We start from the raw sequence: 20,492 nt of genomic DNA, 5'->3' as shown, positions 1-20,492 counted from the left end.
AGAGGATAGAAAGGGCAGCAGAGTACAACAGACACTAGTATGGCAGTATGTAAAAAAGTGGATGTGGAATCGATGTGAATCTGCAAAATGTATACGGGGTAAAAATGGGAGTTCATAATCTGCTTGAATCAAATGTATGAAATATGATATGTCAAGAGCTTTGTAATGTTTTGAACAACTAATAATAAAAAAAATACCCTCCCCAAATTAGTATATAAAACCACAGTGCATTTAACAGATTTAATAAACTTAAATCTTCACTTTAAATCTTAAGAGGAGAAAAGTGTTTCTGGAAGAAGTCACTGTTAAGAGGGACACGAGGAGAGGCCTGTCTAGTTGTGATGACTGCTGAACACAACCTGTGTCGGGGCACATCCAACCCCTCCAAAGCCAAGTTCTGTATGAATAATAAGGATTGCTTCTTGGGGGTAATGAGTTTTTACCATGTCTGACATTTCATGAAGCTAAAATGCAAATAAAATGACTCATCAACTCCTCCAAGTGCAAACACATCTCACACATGATATTAAGAAGCATAGTACATGGTGACAAAACGGCAAAGTCAATAATGTTTACTGTGGCAAGTTGGTTTATTCAGCAACAGAATCATAAAATAGAAACATTACATTTGAAAGTGGAAGTAATGAGCATAAACCATTATTTTAAAACAGAAAAATGATAGGATCATTTTTAAAAGTCCTACAGAAAGAAAGCCTTTAATTTATAATGCTATTCTTTAATGATTAATAAAAATTAGGTGGGTTTTTTTCCATGATAAAATATCATGGTACCTGAGTATTACATACATTCATCACATATGACAGACACTATTAAAATTATTTAGTAATTATTTTACCTAAGCAATTGTTTCCACTCACCTTAACACCTTTTCTAAATGCTTTCAACATATAAGAAGTAAATAATTACATTTACTTATAGATGAAATTTTCTGGTGTTCAAAAGTTACCCAAGTACATATTTACCCATCAATTTAGAAAACCAACTGCTTACTATGTAAAACCTAGTTTAAAATCGTGATACTTGATCAAATATAATCTCTGACATTCTCATGATACTTCTCAGCTTCAAAAATGACTTTTAAAAAATAGCTTGGGGGTGAATCATTAATACATTCTGAAACATAGCCAAAACAAAGAGTTTGGTGTCAAAGGCTGAATTCAGAATAAGAACAAATTATTTATGTATATTATTTTAATAAATTGGTTCTTTGTTCAAAATCTCAAACATAAGTGATACTAGCAATATGCATACATGAGACCTAATACAAATGGCACTTCAGGGAAATTATTGCTTAACCTGGAGGAGAAATGTTACCATTGGATTCCTGCCTGGGGCATAAACTGTGGTTTTGCATTAATAAAGTAGGTTTTTCAATTCTCTGGCATTTAGTGACACTTTGGAAGCTTCCTGCTTTCCATGTAGATATTTCAGACAAGCTCTAAAATTGGAGAAGACACTTAACAAATAAAACTCCCTCTTGGATGATAAAATATATTAATTCTACTATCACATAAATAGAACCAATCTGATTTATTTATCAGACAAGTGCTACCTTCTGAACCATCCAATCCAAATTAAATTCAACTCTGTGACAAACAATTCATTTTCTCATTAGGCAATCAATGTTCCCTTCAATCACAGCGATTCCCACCTAGCCTCTGGCCACAGCAGTCAGCTTTCAAACAAGTCCTAACCCTGTAGATCACGTAAGAAGATATGGTTTCCTTAGAAGTGGGTTGAAAGAAATCTGCAACACAGATGCATGTTAAAGAGAAAATGAGCCCTCTCTCCCCATAGTCAGTGACCCAAGAAACGAAATTTAGATGAAAAAATGAATCTGTGGAGTGCAAAGATACAACACTTTGCCATGCTTCTCAGACTCTTCTTATTTTCAGAAAGGGGAGGAATTAGAGAAACACAGTATTACTGGTTTTTAGAGGAAAGTGGATTAAACAGTGTTTGTATTTTTTAAAACTCTTTCCAGTGTTGATTATTGCTGACTAGTAACTAGGATGGCCAGTGTATTCATTTGGTTACGCTAATGAAACTGGAAAATCCATAAAAATATACAGTACTTATCACTGGCAAACAAACCAGTAAAGCATAATATAACATAGAAGAGAAGGAATGTCACTTCATATCTGCTGGTTAATAAAAGCATTTTTAGTAAGAAATCTTATCATTTTTATAAAAAAGCTTCCCAATTTTAAATATCATTCCTCACATGCACATTGGAAATACTATCAATTAATGCTTTTATACTTTCAATATTCTTCATGGGGTACTGCGTTCAGTCATCTTTTTTGTCCGAGGTCCGATCTTCATGATCTTCAGGACAGACTTTATTACTTGCAACCGAGGCGGCTGTCTGGACTTCACTGGGCAGTGAGTACACATGGCTTGTCTGGAGGTCTAAGTACGTTGTGAATATCTTAGCATACTCTGGATGTCTTAAGGCAAAACGTTTGAATTCCTCTGGAAGAGGAGGAAAGAAAATCAATAAATTGGGTGAACCTTCTTTCGACAGGATGTAGATTAACAAAGGACTTTAATCATACAGTTGGAAAACTCTGTCACTCCACTCGCACACATGGCTCAGGGGAACATAATTTATCCATCGCTTTGGAAGACAGTTTCCCATTAGCTACTCAACGTGAAGATACACGTACTCTGTGATGCATTAATTCTATTCTTAGATACACCGCCCAGAGAAATCTGTGCAAATGGTGTTCTTGGGGACATGTAGGAGAATGTTCATTGCAACATTATTCATAATAGGTAAAAAAATGGAAATAACTCAAAGGTCTATCAACAGCAGAAACTGATAAATTTTATGTTCATGGAACATAATAAATATTATACAGCAATGAGGAACAGCCATGTGACAAAAACATGTGGGTGAATCTTAAAAGGGTAATGCTGATTGAAAAAAGCCAGATACAAAAGAATACATATTGTAAGAGTCCATTTATATGAAGTCCAAAAAACTTAGACAAGACTAAAATACAGTATTTAAAGGAGCACACATCTGTGGTGCAGTGGTAAAGCAGGGCAGAGACTTCCTGTCTGTGTCTCCCTATGCTGCCCAGGCTGAGCTCAAGCTCCCAGCTCAGGTCATTCTCCTCTCTCAGCCTTCTGAGGAGCAGAGACTATGGGTGCCCAGTGCCCAGATCAGAGATGCCCCCCTCCTTTTTCTTCTTTTTAGTACTGGGGATTGAACCCAGGGGCACTCAACCACTGAGCCACATCCCCAGCTCTTTTTATGTTGTATTTAGAGACAGGGTCTTGCTAGGTTGCTGAGGCTGGCTTTGAACTCTTGATCCTCCTACCTGGGCCTCCTGTGCCACTGCGCCCTTTTAAAGTCCCGGCAACAGGCCCCTCCTTTACAAGTGAGGAAGGGGTTGTGGTTGGGAAGGGGCACACAGGGTTCCGGGATTCTGGAAAAGCTCTATTTCTTGATCTGAATGGTAATTACATGAGTGTTTGCTTTATAAAACTTCATTTTGTTCTATGTTTTATTTCATTTTCTGTATTTTGAGTAATAAAAATATTTATAACTTTTAAATTATTTCTTTCAGTAATACATTTTTTTTTCAAGTTGTTATCCAGGATTTTCTATTATTAGTGGCTTTGAAAGCTATTTTAGCACTTAAGTCTGGTATAGAAAGATCAGTCTTAAAAAGCTGAGCCCTGGCTTATCATTGACAACAGCCTGGAAGGCATATAGAATAAGACCTCTGAGGAGTGGACTTTTTTTTTCTTTTTTATCAAGTGTTTTAGATTTAAGAGCTGAAACAGAGGTGTAGAAGGCTTACTAAGGTAACTACCAGGATTTGAATCTTAAGACTCTAGTGAGCTAGGGTTTTGTAAAATACAATGTTGCCCTCGAGTTTGAAGTTTCTCTATCCTATTCCACATGAGTCTATTTTGCTGAGGGAGAAGAAAACTAAGTGACTTTCAGGGTACCCGAGCGTGACAGTGGATTTACAGAAAGAACTTCAATTTAAGACTTGAACTAAAGTTCAAAAGATTAAGATCATCTGTTGGGATATCAGTGGCCTTAAAGAGGATCTCATTTCCAGTTGGCTAAGCGGAATTTGGGTTTTGACTAATGGAAAACCAAAAAGAGTTTAAGGGATCACATTTATGACACATGTCAACACCTATTTTTAAAATGAAATTATCAAGTACCTCAACATTCCTAAAAAAAAAACTGGACTTGTATAATATTGGGGAAAGAGACATTCTGTATATTCTGAAAAGAAAAAAAATGACTGAACTTCATAAAACAAAGCATACTTCCCTAAAAGGACAAATCATTTTTAGTATTATTTTTCTTTGAAATACTTATGCTGAATAGTTTTTCAAAATTTGGTAATCCAGAGTAATAAAGAATCTTCCTTGTGAAAGGAAAATGGCCACAGAATTAGTATCCATGGGTTTATGAAGTTTCACCCTGGTACAAGTACTCCCCCCATTTCATCCTTTCGTGTTTTTTAATGCACTCAATAGGTTAAGGGCCCTAGGCACTTAGTTACCTAAAAGGAAATGTGGGGCAGCCCAAAGGACAGTAGTTAAAAGCCAGGTATGAGCTGCTTTCCCATCCCAGGGAGTCAGCAAGCTGAAACTCTGAGCGTCCTACAGGGAGGGGAGGTAATGAAGAAATTCAGGAGCCCCCTCCGGCCTGAGGGGGAAGACTGGGGAAGATAAGCCAGCCAGACTCTCAGGGCCACATCAAAGCCGGGGCAGGAATGCAAACGCCAGGGGAGCTAGCTCCCCGTCCTTCAGCACTCCCTGGCCTGTGTGGCCGTGTGGACCTGGGCCACCAGGAGAAGGCATAGGCATCCACCACAGGCCTTCCTCCATGATGTTCCCTCCCGCACAGGGGCTGCACAAGAGATGGCGTGAGACACGAATGTGAAGGCTCACACAAGCTGCCACGTCAACATCAGTGACTGTGACTGTGTGGCTCCTATCATTGTTGGTCCCTCGGTCCACACCCTCTACTGGGGATGTAGTTACAACCAGCTTCATGAACGTGTTCAGGGTTGTCATGCCAGGCTGATGGCTGTCACATGCAGCAGATCTAAGAGGCACCAAGGTACAGTCAATAGTGCAGGCTCTGATGTTCTTTGGCTCGATGATCTTAGAAAATTTACTTATATTCTTTGTCCTCAGTCAAATAAAAGTAATTAAGAACACTGATTAAACAGGCTTGCTGTGAAGATTAATTGAGTTAATGTATAGAGAATGGTCACAAGATGCCTAGTGGTCAGTAATCAGGTATTGCTTCTGATTGCTTCTGCTGTCACACCACTACCTCTACCATCATCGTGGTCACGGTTATTGCTACTATTAATCTCAAGTTAAGGGAATCACTGTCGTAGGAGCCTCGGTTCATGGTCTAGACTCCCTCCGTGTAAACCAGGAGCTCCTACTACCTACTCACCATAGGAAACAGAGTCTCCTTGGGCAATCTCCTTGAAGAGACCAGAAACATCGAGGTTGGGCAGCCCAAGGGAAGCCTGGAGAATGGTAGAAAACTCTTCCTTTGTTATATAGCCATCCTCATCAATATCAAAGAGCTGGAGGAAAAATAAAATAAAATATAAGACTTTGTCTCCTTGATCCTTTGTGGGATGGAATGATCTTGGAAAATAAACTCCAATAATTCAAACATTCACGGTGCCCAGGCAAGATATATGAATGAAGAAAGTTTGGGCTCAGCTACTCCGACACTTTATGTTTAGTGGTAGAAAGAACCAGAATTAAAATAGAGGCACAGGGACATGTGAATCCTGTGGGCTTCTGGAGGAGTTGTCCCAGAAGATATCAGGAATGGCAGGCGACTACCTGGGGCTCAAGTCAAGGGCCCGAGAGGCAGATGGAAATCATGGTAGATATAAAGCATGTCACCTAATCCTGTAGACGATGATGGAGGGCAGGTGAACGAAAGGCAGTCTTGGAAGTGGGGTGTGGCAGGAGGTGAGTGAGGCTACAGACAAGAAAACCAATGAAGTTTGGGGTAGATAAGCAGGAAAGGCAGGAGGGGCAGAGCTGATGAGCAGCAGAGATGGGACCTGCAGAAGAGGTGTGCAGACAAAGAGGAAGGCTCCAAAGATGGCTGAGGCGCTCTAGGCGGGCAAGTGGGTGAAAGCAGGTTATGTGACCCCAGAGAGGGAACGAAGAGCAAGGAGCGAGGAAGATCAAGAGCTGGACCTGGGCAGGTTAAATTTGAGCCAGTGGAGCCAGGAGAAAATGAGGGATTCAGATATGGCTTTAGGAGACTGGTGAGGCGTGAGCTATGAATTCAGGTGAGAACTGAAGCCTTGGGCATGTCCGCGCTTACCCGTGGCGAACATGCAGTTAGGCAAAGCCCTGGGACAGCGGCAGGCGAGGTGTGTGAAGAGCAGAGAGTCAGACAGACGGAGAAGCATTGGAAGGAGACCAGGAAGAAGAGTGCATACCCTGGACGCTAAGGGAGGGATTTTGTGCTGGGGAAAGAGGTTCTGATGGTGGTAACAGCCACCAGAGAAAAGTGCCATAGAAAGATCAAGCAGGAGGTAAAAAGGTTTGCTCGGATTTGGTGACTTCAGTCCAGTTTCAGGGAACTGGAAGCCACGTGGTCCTGGGAATCAAGGGATGGACAGAAGAGCAAAGGCAGCTGGTATGACCGCATCTTTTAAGAAACTAGCAGTAAAGGGTGGAGATAACTAGGTAGTAGCCAGGCACAGAAGGAAGCTGTCTTCAGGAACGTATGAAGAACGTGTCATGGGTGGAGGGAAAAAGGCAGCCGAACGGGAAGGCTGAAGGTCAGGAATGGGAAAGGCTGAAGGTCAGGAACCAAAGGGGGCAACTGAGAAGCAGTTCACATCCCAAGGTCTCCTAAGACTTCAGTGGGGCCAGCACCGACTCCTCACAGGGGCTGACCAGAAGTCTGCAGGTCACTGTGCGTGTGTCAGCTCTTAACCGGCCGCCACAGGCCCGTTCCGTGAGGGCCACTGTCAGTCCCAGCTTACAGACGGGAGAGTGGGGGCCCAAGACACTTAGGCACCTTTGCTCAAGTCCCACAACGTGTAAGTGGCAGAGCTGGCTTCAGATCCAGACAGATAACGTCTAGAGTTCCTGCTGTGGAGGTCTCTACTTCTGGTTGAAAATAAGATCAAAACCAGAGAAAATCAGAAAAAAATATGGTATGAAAATTATAAAAGAACACCAGGCTCACAGCGAGTAGTGTTTTGATCATTCACACACACTGGGCGGGGGCATGACTTCTTGTCCCCAGAGCAGAAAGCACTGATTATAGGTCATTTCCCACCACTCAGCTCTTGACCAGGCAGGAGATGGTTGGAGAGTGAGAAGAGAATCAGCGAATGAAGAGCCACGGTCCTTATGCACCTTGGACTTGGGACAGTAACTGCGGGATGCAGTGGCCGCACCGCCCCTCATCAGCGCTGGTGCTTCTTCAAGGCCTTCCACTCCTGAGCAATCCCCACAACCTCTCTCCACAGCCCCGGCCCTGCCACATGGTGACCCTCCCTTCTGCACAGGCTCCCTTCACCTCCTTTGCCTCTCCCACACCTACCCCAGGCCCCTCCCTCACCATGGCTCCAGCGTCTCCCTGCTCCAGTTCCCAGACTGATGGGAAACCCGCGATCTGTGCCCTGGTGGAAAGTCTGACACCCTGGTTTCCTCTGGGGGAATGGCACCCCCTACCACTTTACAGAACCCTGCAGGACTCTGCATCCAAACCTCCTGACTCTCCCACCAAACATGTGGCCCAAGGCCATTCAGACCCTCCCTGGAGGACGAAGTATGAACTGAGCTGCAGCTTGTTCACTTTAACTATGGGGGCGCCCAAGGGAGGGTTCCCCAGGGCTCGCAGCAGGGATAGTTGCTGGTGCCCAGCTCTGAGCTCCCTTTGTCCACTCCCTGGCCCTACAACTAATGCCACTGTAGTGTCGGCCAGTCTCTCTGTCATTCACATATGAAAAACTCCACTAATATTTTATCTCTAAAGGTCACTGTGAAGGTGAAGTCAGGTAAAAGACAGCAGTTACTGCAGAGGCAGCCCAGGAAAGGATGGGGAAGGGTCTTATGTTTAAAGGATCCTGTTAACCAAGAAACAGGAGTATGTAAAAACATCTCCCAAACAAACACCCCTGAAAACAAAGGTTAAAGAAGATTAAAACAAAACAACAACAAAAACCAATCTGAAGCATAATCCCTCCTTACTGGAAAAAAGAGCTAACTATAGCTCTAAGTCTTCCTTTCTTCCCTCCCCCACCTCCAAACCAAAATCTAGGCTAGACAAAATTCTCACGACTTCTTTAAAAACAGTAATTACTATACTTAAGGGTCAAATTTTCTATCAGGTCTTTCATTGGTAAACCAAAGGTGACTCTTTGCCCAGCTAGACTTATAATTACACATACAATCCCATAACAGAAACAGAACTATCTGGATTGGAATAAGTTAGTTATGTGTGTAATTTTAGGGTTTGATGATGCATAAGTCTGTAAAAGCTGAAGGTTTTCAACTTTTTCTGAAGTTCTGGCCCTTGCCTTATGACCATCTGCTAAGAATCAACCACTTAGATTGGTTATAGGCCTCACAGTTTACTGAGTTTAAACCAGCACAGGATAAACAGTAAGCTCAGGAAAGCTGTTATCAATGATGGAGCACATGAAATTCCTGAGGTTTTCCCTGGTGGCCTCCAAGACATGAGAAAGAGCTCTGGGTGGCAGAGCCCTGCCAGGAGTCACCGTGGGACAGCCTTCTCAGAGACAGAAAGAGAAGAGCAGAAAACAAAGAGCATGCGCGAGTGTCCATGCCCACAGCTTGGCCAGCCAGGAGGGAGACAGAGACTGTGCTTCACTCACGAGGGGCTCACACGAGATTCGGACCCGCAGGAAACATCATGTGCAAATACAAACAGATGAAGCACCTTCACTCTCACAACGAAACACACTTCTCCATTTCTACTCCTGAGGGGCAAATGAAGTCTGGGTCCCCACAATTCATACTTTCATCAAGTCCTTCTGGGGGCCAGGGACACGGATTTTACTTATTTGCTCCCAGTTAGATCCCTTGCCTCCATGAAAATAATGTGCTAACACAGGAAGGTGGGAACGTGGAGATTCAGGAGGGTGTCCACCTGACATCTTGACAGCAACGTGAAGTCGACCTCAGATGCCACTTAACATATTTCTGACATACAGAATGAGAAAATAAGGGCAGGTCGAAATTTTCCAGATGGTGAATCAGGATGACTAGTGACAAATGGTATTTATAAACCTCCACTTGATGGCTTCAAAATGGAAAGGCTGAAAAGAAATAATCTTTAAAGTTAATTTATTAAATCGCCCATTCTTCCACCTACATGTTGTTTCCTAGCTGCTTCCATTTTTGCTTAAACAAATGAATACTTGTGTTTTCTTTATTCTCAGGAGCAACTGACTTAATCACATTATTCTCCTGTAGATGTCACAGTAGATCTATAAACTCGCAGGACAGATTCACTGATTTTCAGATAATACACTTAGCGTCAACACTTGTTGACCAAGGTGCTATCAGTGGGGTTGACAGTACCTTAAATGCCACCTGGATGATCTCCTCTGTGTTGGCCGGGTGACACAAGACGGCCAGGCCAATCACGTACTCTCTGAAGTCGATGGTGCCATCATGGTTCTGTGAAAGGACGGAGGAAATCGATTAGGCAGGTCACTGTTGAATTACTGCTAATCACGTCACACGGTGAAATTGAAATATGCCACACATCATCATGGTGCCCTCAGCCTGTCTGGAGGAAAGTGCCCTCTTGGGTGGAATGGCAAGCACGTGGTCCCATCATTCCCAATTCAGAAGAAAATTGCATTTCCTGTTTATCAATAAATATAAGTATTTTATTAATGAGGCCATTTACTGTGGACCTCCAGCATCCAGTGTGGGTTCCCAGCTCAGTCTCACCTTGACGGGATCCCCTGTGGAGGCAAGGTCTAGGACTGTCACACTTAGTGCGACCAAAGCATTAATTTCACCATTGCAGGTGCTCCTTTCAGGATGCCAGCACCAAAGGGTCACCAAAGGGTGTTATGGGTTACTGAGCAATCTGCCACATCGAGGACATGGGAAGGGAAGGAAAAGGTAAATGAGGCCTGAGTAGAGACTATATTCTTCCTCTCCTTCTGCTTTAATTTGCAGTAAACCATCAGCAACTGGAACAAACTTGGGCAAACTGGAAGAAACGGTTCAATAGCCCCTTGGGAGAATCAGGTCCCAGAAGATCCTGTGTTTCCAAGCCAATAAAAATGAGCTGTAACTAGTAATGATACACCCCGGAGGGCAGTTCATGATAGCAACATAAAAGAAGAAATGCTCATTCTATTCCAGGCTGTGTGAACACACAGTCTTCCTTACACTTTCACCTGGACAGGAACTCGGAGAGGGTGAGAACAGAAGAGAAAGCTCAAGACAAAGACAAAGCAAAGAGGGATGAGGCAGAAACCGAGGGAGGACCAACTGGAGAGAGACTGGAGAAGGAAGAGGACTACAAGAAAGGGAAAATGAGAGCAAGAGAGAAACCTGGAGAGAGGAAGCGAGAAGAGGGGAGAGAGAAAGAACCCGTCAACAAGTGCAGTGATTATGTTTCCAGGTATTAGAATCATTTTGGCAGCAAAACCTTTAAGTAATAAATTCTCAGAAACACTGTGAGCCAGTAACAACAGGGCTAGAGCCATACTTCATTTGATAGATTAATAAATGATGTTTGGCAATGACAAGAAGGTGATGTTGGACTGTGACTAAGTATCTGCACTTCAATCAAGAGCTCCTTAATGGCAAGGACTGTGTTCTTTGTGTGGCAGTGTATTTCCATTGCCTAGCACATAGACAGTTGCTAAAATTAAAAAAAATATATACTTTTTTCTCATCTGTCCTTACCTACCACTCTGAGATCAGAACTTAACTTTAAAACAGTATGGCAAGCATTCTTCATCGGGGTTTCATGAATGAACTTGGGAAAGGAGGAAGCTGTGGAGCATCTGAAAAGGTGTATGCACATGTTTTTTAAATATGTATTTTTTTTAGTTGTAGGTGGACACAATGCCTTTATTTTATTTTTATGTGGTGCTGAGGATCGAACCCAGCGCCTCTCGTGTGCCAGGTGAGTGCACTACCACTGAACCCCAGCCCCAGCCACAGCCCTGTGTGTACATTTTTCTTAGGGAAAAATCTGGTAGCTTTCATAAGCTTCTCAAAATAACTAAGGCTCAAAATGTCAACAATTGCTTTCACCATATTGCTTTATCTTACTGCAGGGTGGAAACGAAAAGGAATGATAATTTAATTTCACTTTCCTACTAGAGAAGATAAAAACAGAGGTTTCAAGATTTCCCTAAAGTAACAGGGTTTATTCCCAAGATGAAAACTCGGGTCATGTGACTGCCATATTTGTCTGGAAGGTAGACAAGTAGGGAGCTGACTTTTTTTTCTTTTCTTTAATCAAGTTTATTGAGGTAGCTTTTACATTCAGTAAAATGCATCCATTTTAAGTGGGTCGTCTGATTGACACATGGTGCCCCCTGGCAGCCACCAATCAATACTGACATTACATCCCCTGAGAAGTTTCAGGAGGCGGTTCTAGGGAATATAATTTCCTTCTAGGGCCACCACCCTTCAATTTTTTCCGTGCACCACGGAGGGCTGTTTTAAGGAGTCTTAGAGATTGAGGGGCTGACCAAGTCATAGCCGTATAGCTCGACACCAAAAGCTTTCGGTGGCTCTTCCCACTAATCAAAACAGAAGTCTTACATAGAAGTTCTGAAGAATAGATCTAAAAATGATGTCTGAACGCTTAAATTATAATAAAAGATTGCCTGTAGGATTGGAAATCCTCCTTTGAATTTACTTTGTACCTCTATTGTGAGATATCCAAATTTTACCTACACTCCCAAACCTTATGCATAACAGAGGTCAAGAATAGGAACTCACTCTGTGAGGGAGAAGGGGATCAATAATAGGTCCTCGCTATGACCACGAGTCACAGAACAAGGTCAAATTCTAGACCCTTAATTTTCACTAACAGTCTCTTATTTATGAGTAGTTTTGACTGACAAAATTATATTAAGGTAGACCCTTGACTTAGTCACATTAAAAAGTCTATGGAAGTTTTCTTTCTAGTAATGTTCAGGGAAAAAAAAAACAGCATATAAATTATTCTAAGGGATTATCTTACTGTATTAATAAAATAAGACATTGCAAAGGTTCTAAATTCATAATAAAATTTGGAACTGGAAGGAATCTTACAAATCATCCAATTTCTTCATTTTTACTAATAAAAAAAATCCCTGAGATATATATTTCTCTTCAGGTTACAAAACTCACTATTGCTCTAACTGCAACTATAATTTAGGTAGTCTGAATGCCAGTCATTCAAAATAAAGCAAGTGGCTTGATAAAATATATCTAAAAACAGATAAAAAGTTAATAGCAATATACACTGATTTTTATACTTATGAATCAGTTTCATGACACAAATTAATTCACAAATCTATGGCTCTGTCTTTTAAATACTTACCAAGTTCCCTTGGAAGAATTATAAACTTAATAAAAACATCTAGACTTGAAAATCTCTTCAGGGCCATATTTCAAAGTTATTTGGAGGCAGTCCCCAACCCATCTATAATTTGTCCCAACCTGTCGCTCAGGTACAACGCAGAGTTGGAACCAAGGAGTTACTTTGAATCATTTCAAAAAGATGTGTGACAAAGCTCCAGGATGTGGGCCTCATCTCCTTCAGGTCAACAAGGTCAGAAAATGGCCACCCAGCTCCTTCTATCTGCTTAGCTTCCAGGACCAGAGGAAGGTTCCAGGCTGCTTGTTCATTTACCGCCCATTCAAGGAGTAAATGGCCTGATTCTCAAGTTTCAATTCTCTAAGGTTATTTCACAGTTGGACTTATTCAACGTTTCTATTCATATGGGATAAGATAATCTTTATAACTTTTTAAGTCTAGCAATATTTAAGGCCATGTTTGGTATACATTTGGCAATGAAAAACTCTAAAGAATAGGGACTATTTTCATTTTATTGTGTTTTTATAATTGATATAAAATTGTGTCTCCATATAGAGATAATCAATGTTCTCAAAGTAAGTTTAAATGTTTATATAAAACAGATTTTACTAGCCAGCAGCCAACAAAAGTCTTCAAATTGTTGAAGGTAAACTACAATTCAAAGAAATGGTATCATTAAAATACAGTAAATTCTAAGTTATCCAAAGAATCAGAGAAGAGAAGTCTGTTTACTGGGATTGAATCTGTTTCTACCACACAGATAAGTGTGTCACCAATTTTCTTGGAATTAAATATTTTTAATTTACTTAGCATTAAAGCAAACACTTTAAAAAAGTAATTCTGGAAGTTCTTCAAGATCAATACACATTAACATCAGTACCCTGCAGTTGCTTCCACAAATATTTTTTACATCCCCATTCTGAGTATTTGTGCAATGCTGATAAGATTTCTGACTGAGATTGCTTTGTTAGTCAGCTTTCCAAAATACATGCAGTGCTCCTCAAAAATATTTAAAAAGTGACCTTGAGGATGACATAGGAAATTTAAATGTTTTTGAAAGTTTGTGGCTCTTAACCACAAAGCTCCCTGATCCTTTCCCTGCTTTATCGGGTTGAAGAATTTAGTGGATTACATCAAGACGAAGTTATTGTTTTCAAAATCACACGGGATATTTTGAAATTGAAAGTATAAATGGTACAACTTCACATATTTTATCACTAGTTTCAATTTACTACATTGATTAATATTATAAATTTTAAAATAATGGAATAGATACATCAAAGACCTGCGTCTTAGGCTATAGTAGTCTTCCATATAGAAATGGACAAATTTTTAAAACACTGTCAACATTGAAAATATTCCTCCAAAACATAAAAGATTAAATGAAAACTAAGAAATTCAATCACTTAGGTTTGGACTGAAATTTTTAGTAGCCATGCTGGTGACTACATACAAATTTATACAAATTTTACCCAAACTTAGAAAGAACAGAAGATACACTGGGGTTACTTCAGGATGCTTTCTCACCTGCATGCTAGAGAATCATAGGGAATCCCTCAACATGAAGAAGAGGGGAAATAACACCACCACTAATGTGAGATGATTGTCTTACCTTTTAATAAAGCAGTTACAATGATGTTTGACGCAAAAATTTAACTACACATTGTCCTTCCCACAATCATCATGTGGGAAAATTCAATTAAAAACTTGAAATATTTTGAGTCCTTAGAAGACATCTTGGCAGCCTTTTCCTTTCCTGGCTGCTCCAGACCTGACATATTCCTGGCTTCTTCTTGAATATTAATGTGTGGTTGCTGGCAGCAGCCTCATGCTTATATAACCACACCTGGTCTAAGCAGCTTACCAGACCAAGTTGAGTTATAAGTCCCTTGAGGAAAGTGGACGTGCTCTCTGTGCTTGGCTCAGCTCAAAATTACATGTGTGTGGTGTTTCATAAATATTAAATGATGGTGAGCACCCAGGCCCAATTCCAATCTCTCTCAATTTCTCTGGGGATTTCTAATAGGCCAGTTACATCATTGCAACAGTTACAACTTTCTTCTGAATGAGTCAAGGGAAGAAAGAAGAATTCATTTTCCAACTCAGGAGGACCCTGCGAAGAAGCCTGGGATAGAGGGAATGCATTAAAAAACAGAGCAGCAGAAGGGATGGGAACCCATTCAATAGCAGCCAGGGGAGCTGAGCACTTGCAAATGCAGCCTGTCTTACTGAGCAGACTCACCAGGGGATCCTGGATTCTGCATTCTCCACTCTAACAGCCTGTATCAAAGTTATAAAACCAAACTAAGGGTCATGCTCAAGAACGGCACAACTATCTCACCTCCTGGGTGGCAGTTTCTCAGCATCCTATCTTCCTTCTCCTGGACATAGGCAACACTGACTTTCCTGTTTGGCCTGTTTTGGCTGAGACAGATTTGAAAACTATTACAAGGAGACAGCGTACTACAAGTAGCAGTTAGGGCTGTCAATCTTGGCCGGCTCCTCAGAATCCCCAGGGGAGCTTTCAGAATATCCATCTGCACACCCCACCTCTAAAGAGACTATTTTAAGGTATTTGGAGTTGGGCTCAGACATTAGTATTCCTAAAGACCTCTCTTGGTGAATCTAAACTTCAGTCAGGGCTGAGAACCACAGCAACATTTGTTCTCTATATTGCTTCATATTCCATTTAGCTAATTACTATTTGTTTTCTTTGTTAGTTTTTTCCCCCTGCCTACAGTTTTAAGATAAGCAAAAGAATTTTCCTTGCTCTAAGGTAAGGCAAGACATGACAAGCACTGTCTAAGATCAACCAGGCACGCCTAACTTTGCATGATGTACATTTAAGAGTGATCATTTTGATTCATTAAGGCAACTGAAGACATTTTTGAACTAAGGGCATATCCCTTTATTCCTCAATGTCGAGGACATTTTTTAAAATAAATATATTAAAATAACCCCAAATTGCTCTGTTTATTTTACTAGAAAATAGAACTAAAGAATTCTAGAATTTTAGCATCATTTTTTTAAAAAATCTACCTTTACATAAAATCCCTTAATTTCATATTTCTGAACCTGTTTCTATACAATTAAATAGGGTTCCTGGAAAGTACCTTTTATTTTTGTACATAATGAAAAGACCAGATGTGAAATTATGAGAAAAACAGATTTTAAACTTCTCTCCTTCCATTTTTAAAAGAAAATATACCTCTGGAGTGCTCTGTTGATTTATTTCAGGATTAAAAAGAATTTCATTATTAACAACAGTCACAACAAGGACAAAGTTCCAAATGGTTGGAATTCATTCGCCCAATAAGCAACCTCGCCTGAAATTCTACTCCACTAGAACTCTCCCACTACCTCCCCACTACATACATACATACATCTACGAACTCCTGCTATCTCCCGGGCTGACATACAAACCACTGAGCAGTTTTCATTAAAAATCTGTTTTAATTAGGCAGCTAAGGGTAGCCCGGTATCAGAAATGTGCAGGGCTCCTGAGAGGGCTCGACGGGAAGTGACAGCTGTTGGGCAGGGTCACAGCAAGCGTGGGCAGAGTGGCAGGACCTTCAGCAGTCCTGTCCTTCAGGGAGCCTCCTGGCTTCTCTGCCCACTTCAGGAATACATGGTCAGCTGCAGCCATTCTTGGATGGACACCTGAATCAGGCCATCTGCATCTCTATCCAGGGACTTGAAAGCACGGAACATGGCGTCCAGGCGGACCAGGCAGCTGATGAAGTCGTTGAAGTCCATGCCCCCGTCCTCGTCGACGTACCGGCGGACGATCATCTGGTAAAGCTGTTCGTTCAGCTGGAAGCCCGCTGCCTGCAGAGCTTCCCGCAGCTGGGACCTCCCCAGAGACCCGGAACCGTCCCTGACGTACTGCAAGTAGACGCACTGCCACTTCTTGATGTTGTTCCACAGGTACTTGAACTCCTCGAAGCCCAGCTTCCCCGTGGTGTCGCTGTCCATGACAGACACGATGCTGCGGCAGGTGTCCAGGCTAAATCTGGCGGTCTTCAGATGCTGGTGCTTAGCAAGGACTTTGTTGAGAATGTTCATCAGGTCAGTGGCACCCACCTCCATGTCGGGTCCAGCCAGCTGCGCAAACTGGTGCCGGAAACGCCTCACCTCCTCGCTCTCCGAGGCTTCCACGGTGGTGAAGTGCTGCTGGGTGGGCGGCGGCGGCTCCGGGCTATAGTGAGCCGCAGCAGCCTCGCTGATCAGGTTCACGATGCCCCCCACGATCCCGCCAATGCTTCCTCCTCCTCCTCCTCCTCTTCTCTGGACGCCTCCTCCAATGAGACCTCCAAGAGCTTCTCCAAGACCTCGATCGGCCCCTTCCAACAAGGCCTTTGCAAGAAACATGCTTTCAACAAGCAAAAGTGTAAAAATTTCAGCAGCTTTTATCTCCTATACCTGGGAGACGGTACGGGGAGAGCGGGGGTGGAGCGCAGGTAGCTCAGGTGTGGGAGAACTGGCTTTTCAGACCTGCTCCACAGCACCACGCCTCCCCAAGGGAAGTCTCATCTCCACCTGAAGCTGCCTGAGGCCACCAGGTCCTAGCACCTGCCATACTTTTAGAGGGCCTCAATAAAATTGTTTTTGATTCTTCCAGATAAATATTGATACATTATACTATCGCCACACATGAGAATATTTTACATAGAAAATGTAAAACTATACATTTCTACCTGCCATTGCTTTCTTAGTTCTTTTTCTCAGCACCTGAAAGGCGCTATGCAAAGAAATCATCAATTTCTTTTTCTAAGGGATATTTGTCATAAGGGGAGTGTCAAAGAATTATTGAGCATTGGAAAGATACTTACCAATATCCTGACTAGAGCAGAGATTTTCAAAGTCCAATGTTCTTAAGAAAAACCTGGAAGAGGGTTTTTAAAATGCCAGGTGCCCAGGTCCCACCCTCAGACATTCTGATTCTGGAGCCCTGCTTGGGCGGGGTCCATGATTATTTTGGGATTTTTTAAAAGTATATCATTTATACAGAAAAACATACAAACTGTAACTGTACAGCTCAAAGAGTTCCATTGATGGTACATATCTGTGTCCCAGCACCCAGATCCAGAAACGAGCCTCACTAGCACCCCAGAAAAAGCTTCTTTCTTCTTATTCACCTCTGCCAAGGTAACTGATATCCTGACATCTAGCACCATAAATTAATTTTTGCATCTTAATGAAATAATATAGTATATACTTTTCGTCTTCAATTCACTCCTCCTCTCATCCTAATCCTACCTCCTGTCTCTATGAATTTGACTACTCTGTATGGCTTATAAAAGTGGAAGTATGTAGCATTTGTGTCCTCTTTGTGACAGGTTTACTCCACTTAATGTCTCTGACGTTCACCCATGTTGTAGTATGTCTCAGGATGTCATTCCTTCCTGGGGATGAACGATATCCCATTGTGTAAACATGCTCTATCTTTCCATTCATCCGCTGGTGGACACGTGGGCTGCTTCCCTCTTTTGGCTATGGTGAAGAATGCAACTAAGAACATGGGTGTACAAACACCTGTTTAAGTCCCCAATGTCAATTCTTTTGGGTATGTGCCTAGAAGTGGAGTTGCTAGAGGATATGATAATTCTATTTTTATCATTCTGGGGAACTCCCATACTATTTCCCACGTTGGCTGCAATATTCTATTTCCCCCCAGAAGCTTGATGTTGAACATCTTTTCTCTTGCTTACTGGACATACGTTTTTTCTTCTTTGGAGAAATGTCTATTCAAATCCTTCGAACATTTGTTAAAGACTGTCGTTTCCGCATTGAACAGTTTTTGTACCCTTGTTGAAAATCACTCTATCATATATACAAGGGTTTATTTCTGGGATCTCTATTCTATGTTATTGGTTTATATGTCTCTCTTTATGCTTGGACTTTAATTACTATAGATTTGTAGTAAGTTTTGATATCAGGAAACGTGAGACCTCCAACCTTGTTCTTGTTTTCAAAATTGTTTTGGTTATTTCTAGATAACTTGAGCTGTAATATGTATTTTATAATTGGTTTTTCTATTTATTTTTCTTTAAGCGCTTCTTCTCCTGTTTCTCCACTTTCCTTGAAATCTCAGCAGCCGCTTCCTCTGCCTGAACCACTGCTTTCTTTATGACATCCAGATTCTTCCATGGAACCTCTCCAGTCTCAACAGAAGGACAGCCGCTGCTCCTCCACTTGTCCTTGAAGCTTCTCCCCCAGTACACTCATGGGAACATCAGAGAAACAATTGATCTGTGAGGTGATACTGCATTTGTTTTCCAGGTACCGGGAGATACTGCCTTTGTTCTTGGCAGCTGCTGGGCCAATGAAAGTAGAGTGGAAAAGGAGTCCCTATTTTGGTGTGTTACCCCTGGTCTTCAGGGCTCTGGAAATTGGTCCCTTTGCTGGGCCCTAGGAATCACTCAGACACCAGGACTGTGGTTTTTCTATTTCTGTAAAAAAAAATCATTGCTGGAATTTTGTTTGGGTAATACTGGCATCTTAAAATATTAAGTCTTCTAATTCATGAACATGAAACGTCTTCCTATTTATTTGTCTTTAATTTCTTTTAGCAATCCTTTGTAGTTTTCAGTGTACAGGTCTTTTAACTTCTTAGGTTTATTCCTAAGTATTTTATTCTTTTTTGGATGTTACAATAATGAAATTGTTTTCTTAATTTCCTTCTCATATTGTTCACTGTTAGTGTATAGAAATGCAACTGCTTTTATGTAGTGATTTTATATCCTGCAACTTTGCTAAATTCATTTCTCAGCTCTAACTTTTGTGTGGAATCTATAAGGTTTCTACAAATACAATCACGCCACCTGTGAACATGGATAATTTTGCTTCCTCCTTTCTAATTCACATGGCTTTTATTCCTTTTCCTTGTCTAACTGTACTGACTATGATTTCTACATTATGTTGAATAGAAAAGGAGAAAGTGGATATACTAGTCTTGTTCCTTGTCTCAGAGGAAATATTTTTGATCTTTCACCGCTGAGTCTGACATTGTCTGTGGGCTTTTCATATATGGCATTTATTATGTTGAGGAACATTTTTTCTATTCCTAGTGTGTTGAGTGTTTTTATACTGAAAGGTATGGGATCCTGTCAAATGCGTCTTCTGCATCAGTGAGAAGATAACGTAACAATGTGATTCTCCCCCACTTCCTTCTCATAATGTTACGTATTACATGGGTTGATTTTCACATTCTGAACCATTCTTGCATTCTAAGAGTAAATCCTACTTAATCATGCTGTACATTCTTTTAATATGTTACTGATTCTGTCTGCCAGTATTTTTATATCAATAGTCATATGGAACACTGGTCTATAGTTGTAGTATCTTTCTAGACTATGTTATCAGGGTAATGCTGGCCTCACAGAATGAGTGAAGGGATCTGGCCCCTAGCTTTTCTTTTTGGGGAAGTTTTTGACTACTGATTCAGTATCCTTTCTAGTTATTACAGGTCTTTTCAGAATTTCTTTTTTCCTTCAGGATTCAGTCATACTAGATTGTGTACTTCTAGGAATTTGTCAGTATCCTCTAAGTTATCCAATTTGGTAGCATACAGTTATTTATAGCACTTGCTTTTAATCCTTTTTATTTCTATAAAAGTTGATAATTATGTTTCCTCTTCTATTTCTGATTTTTTGGCTTGCTTCCATACTTGGATGCTTTCTTCAACATTACATTTGTGAGATTTGATTTTCTATTTTTAATAAGCATCTTCAGAAGTCAGTCTGTAACAGGAAATCCCACGCATACTTTGAGAAACCCTTACCTTTGATATTAGGTAGAGTCAGAGTTCTAGTCTTCCAAGTATTCAAAAATTGTATTCGTGAAATCACGGACTTACAGACTAAACTATTGTAGCACTTTGGGTCTTAATTTCAAG

The 20,492-nt window shown here is 41.2% G+C and overlaps 2 protein-coding genes across 3 annotated transcripts in view; both read right to left on the bottom strand.

Moving 5' to 3' along the window:
• Nucleotides 1-708: 708 nt before the first annotated feature.
• The window catches only part of Lpcat2 (lysophosphatidylcholine acyltransferase 2), a 59,385-nt gene continuing 39,601 nt past the window's right edge, over nt 709-20,492 (bottom strand). For both annotated transcript variants that reach the window (XM_076838020.2, XM_076838021.2), the window contains exons 12-14: nt 9,613-9,711; nt 5,471-5,606; nt 709-2,496 (exon numbers count right to left, since the gene is read on the bottom strand). In XM_076838020.2, coding sequence (XP_076694135.1) covers nt 2,312-2,496; nt 5,471-5,606; nt 9,613-9,711 — 420 coding nt within the window. In that variant the 3' untranslated portion in view covers nt 709-2,311. The remainder of the gene's footprint in view (nt 2,497-5,470; nt 5,607-9,612; nt 9,712-20,492) is intronic.
• Nucleotides 16,214-16,966, bottom strand: Capns2 (calpain small subunit 2). Its single transcript, XM_076838023.1, has one exon. It carries the CDS (start codon nt 16,964-16,966, stop codon nt 16,214-16,216), a length of 753 nt encoding a protein of 250 aa, XP_076694138.1.

The sequence above is a fragment of the Callospermophilus lateralis genome, chromosome 18, assembly GCF_048772815.1.
Source record: "Callospermophilus lateralis isolate mCalLat2 chromosome 18, mCalLat2.hap1, whole genome shotgun sequence".
NCBI lineage: Eukaryota > Metazoa > Chordata > Mammalia > Rodentia > Sciuridae > Callospermophilus > Callospermophilus lateralis.
Note: the sequence above shows the minus strand (reverse complement) of the source record. Positions and strands in the feature narration are given on the sequence as shown.

Bases quoted from the DNA above. Each gene is read 5' to 3' on its own strand.
- Capns2 (XM_076838023.1), bottom strand. From the start codon at position 16,966: ATGTTTCTTGCAAAGGCCTTGTTGGAAGGGGCCGATCGAGGTCTTGGA.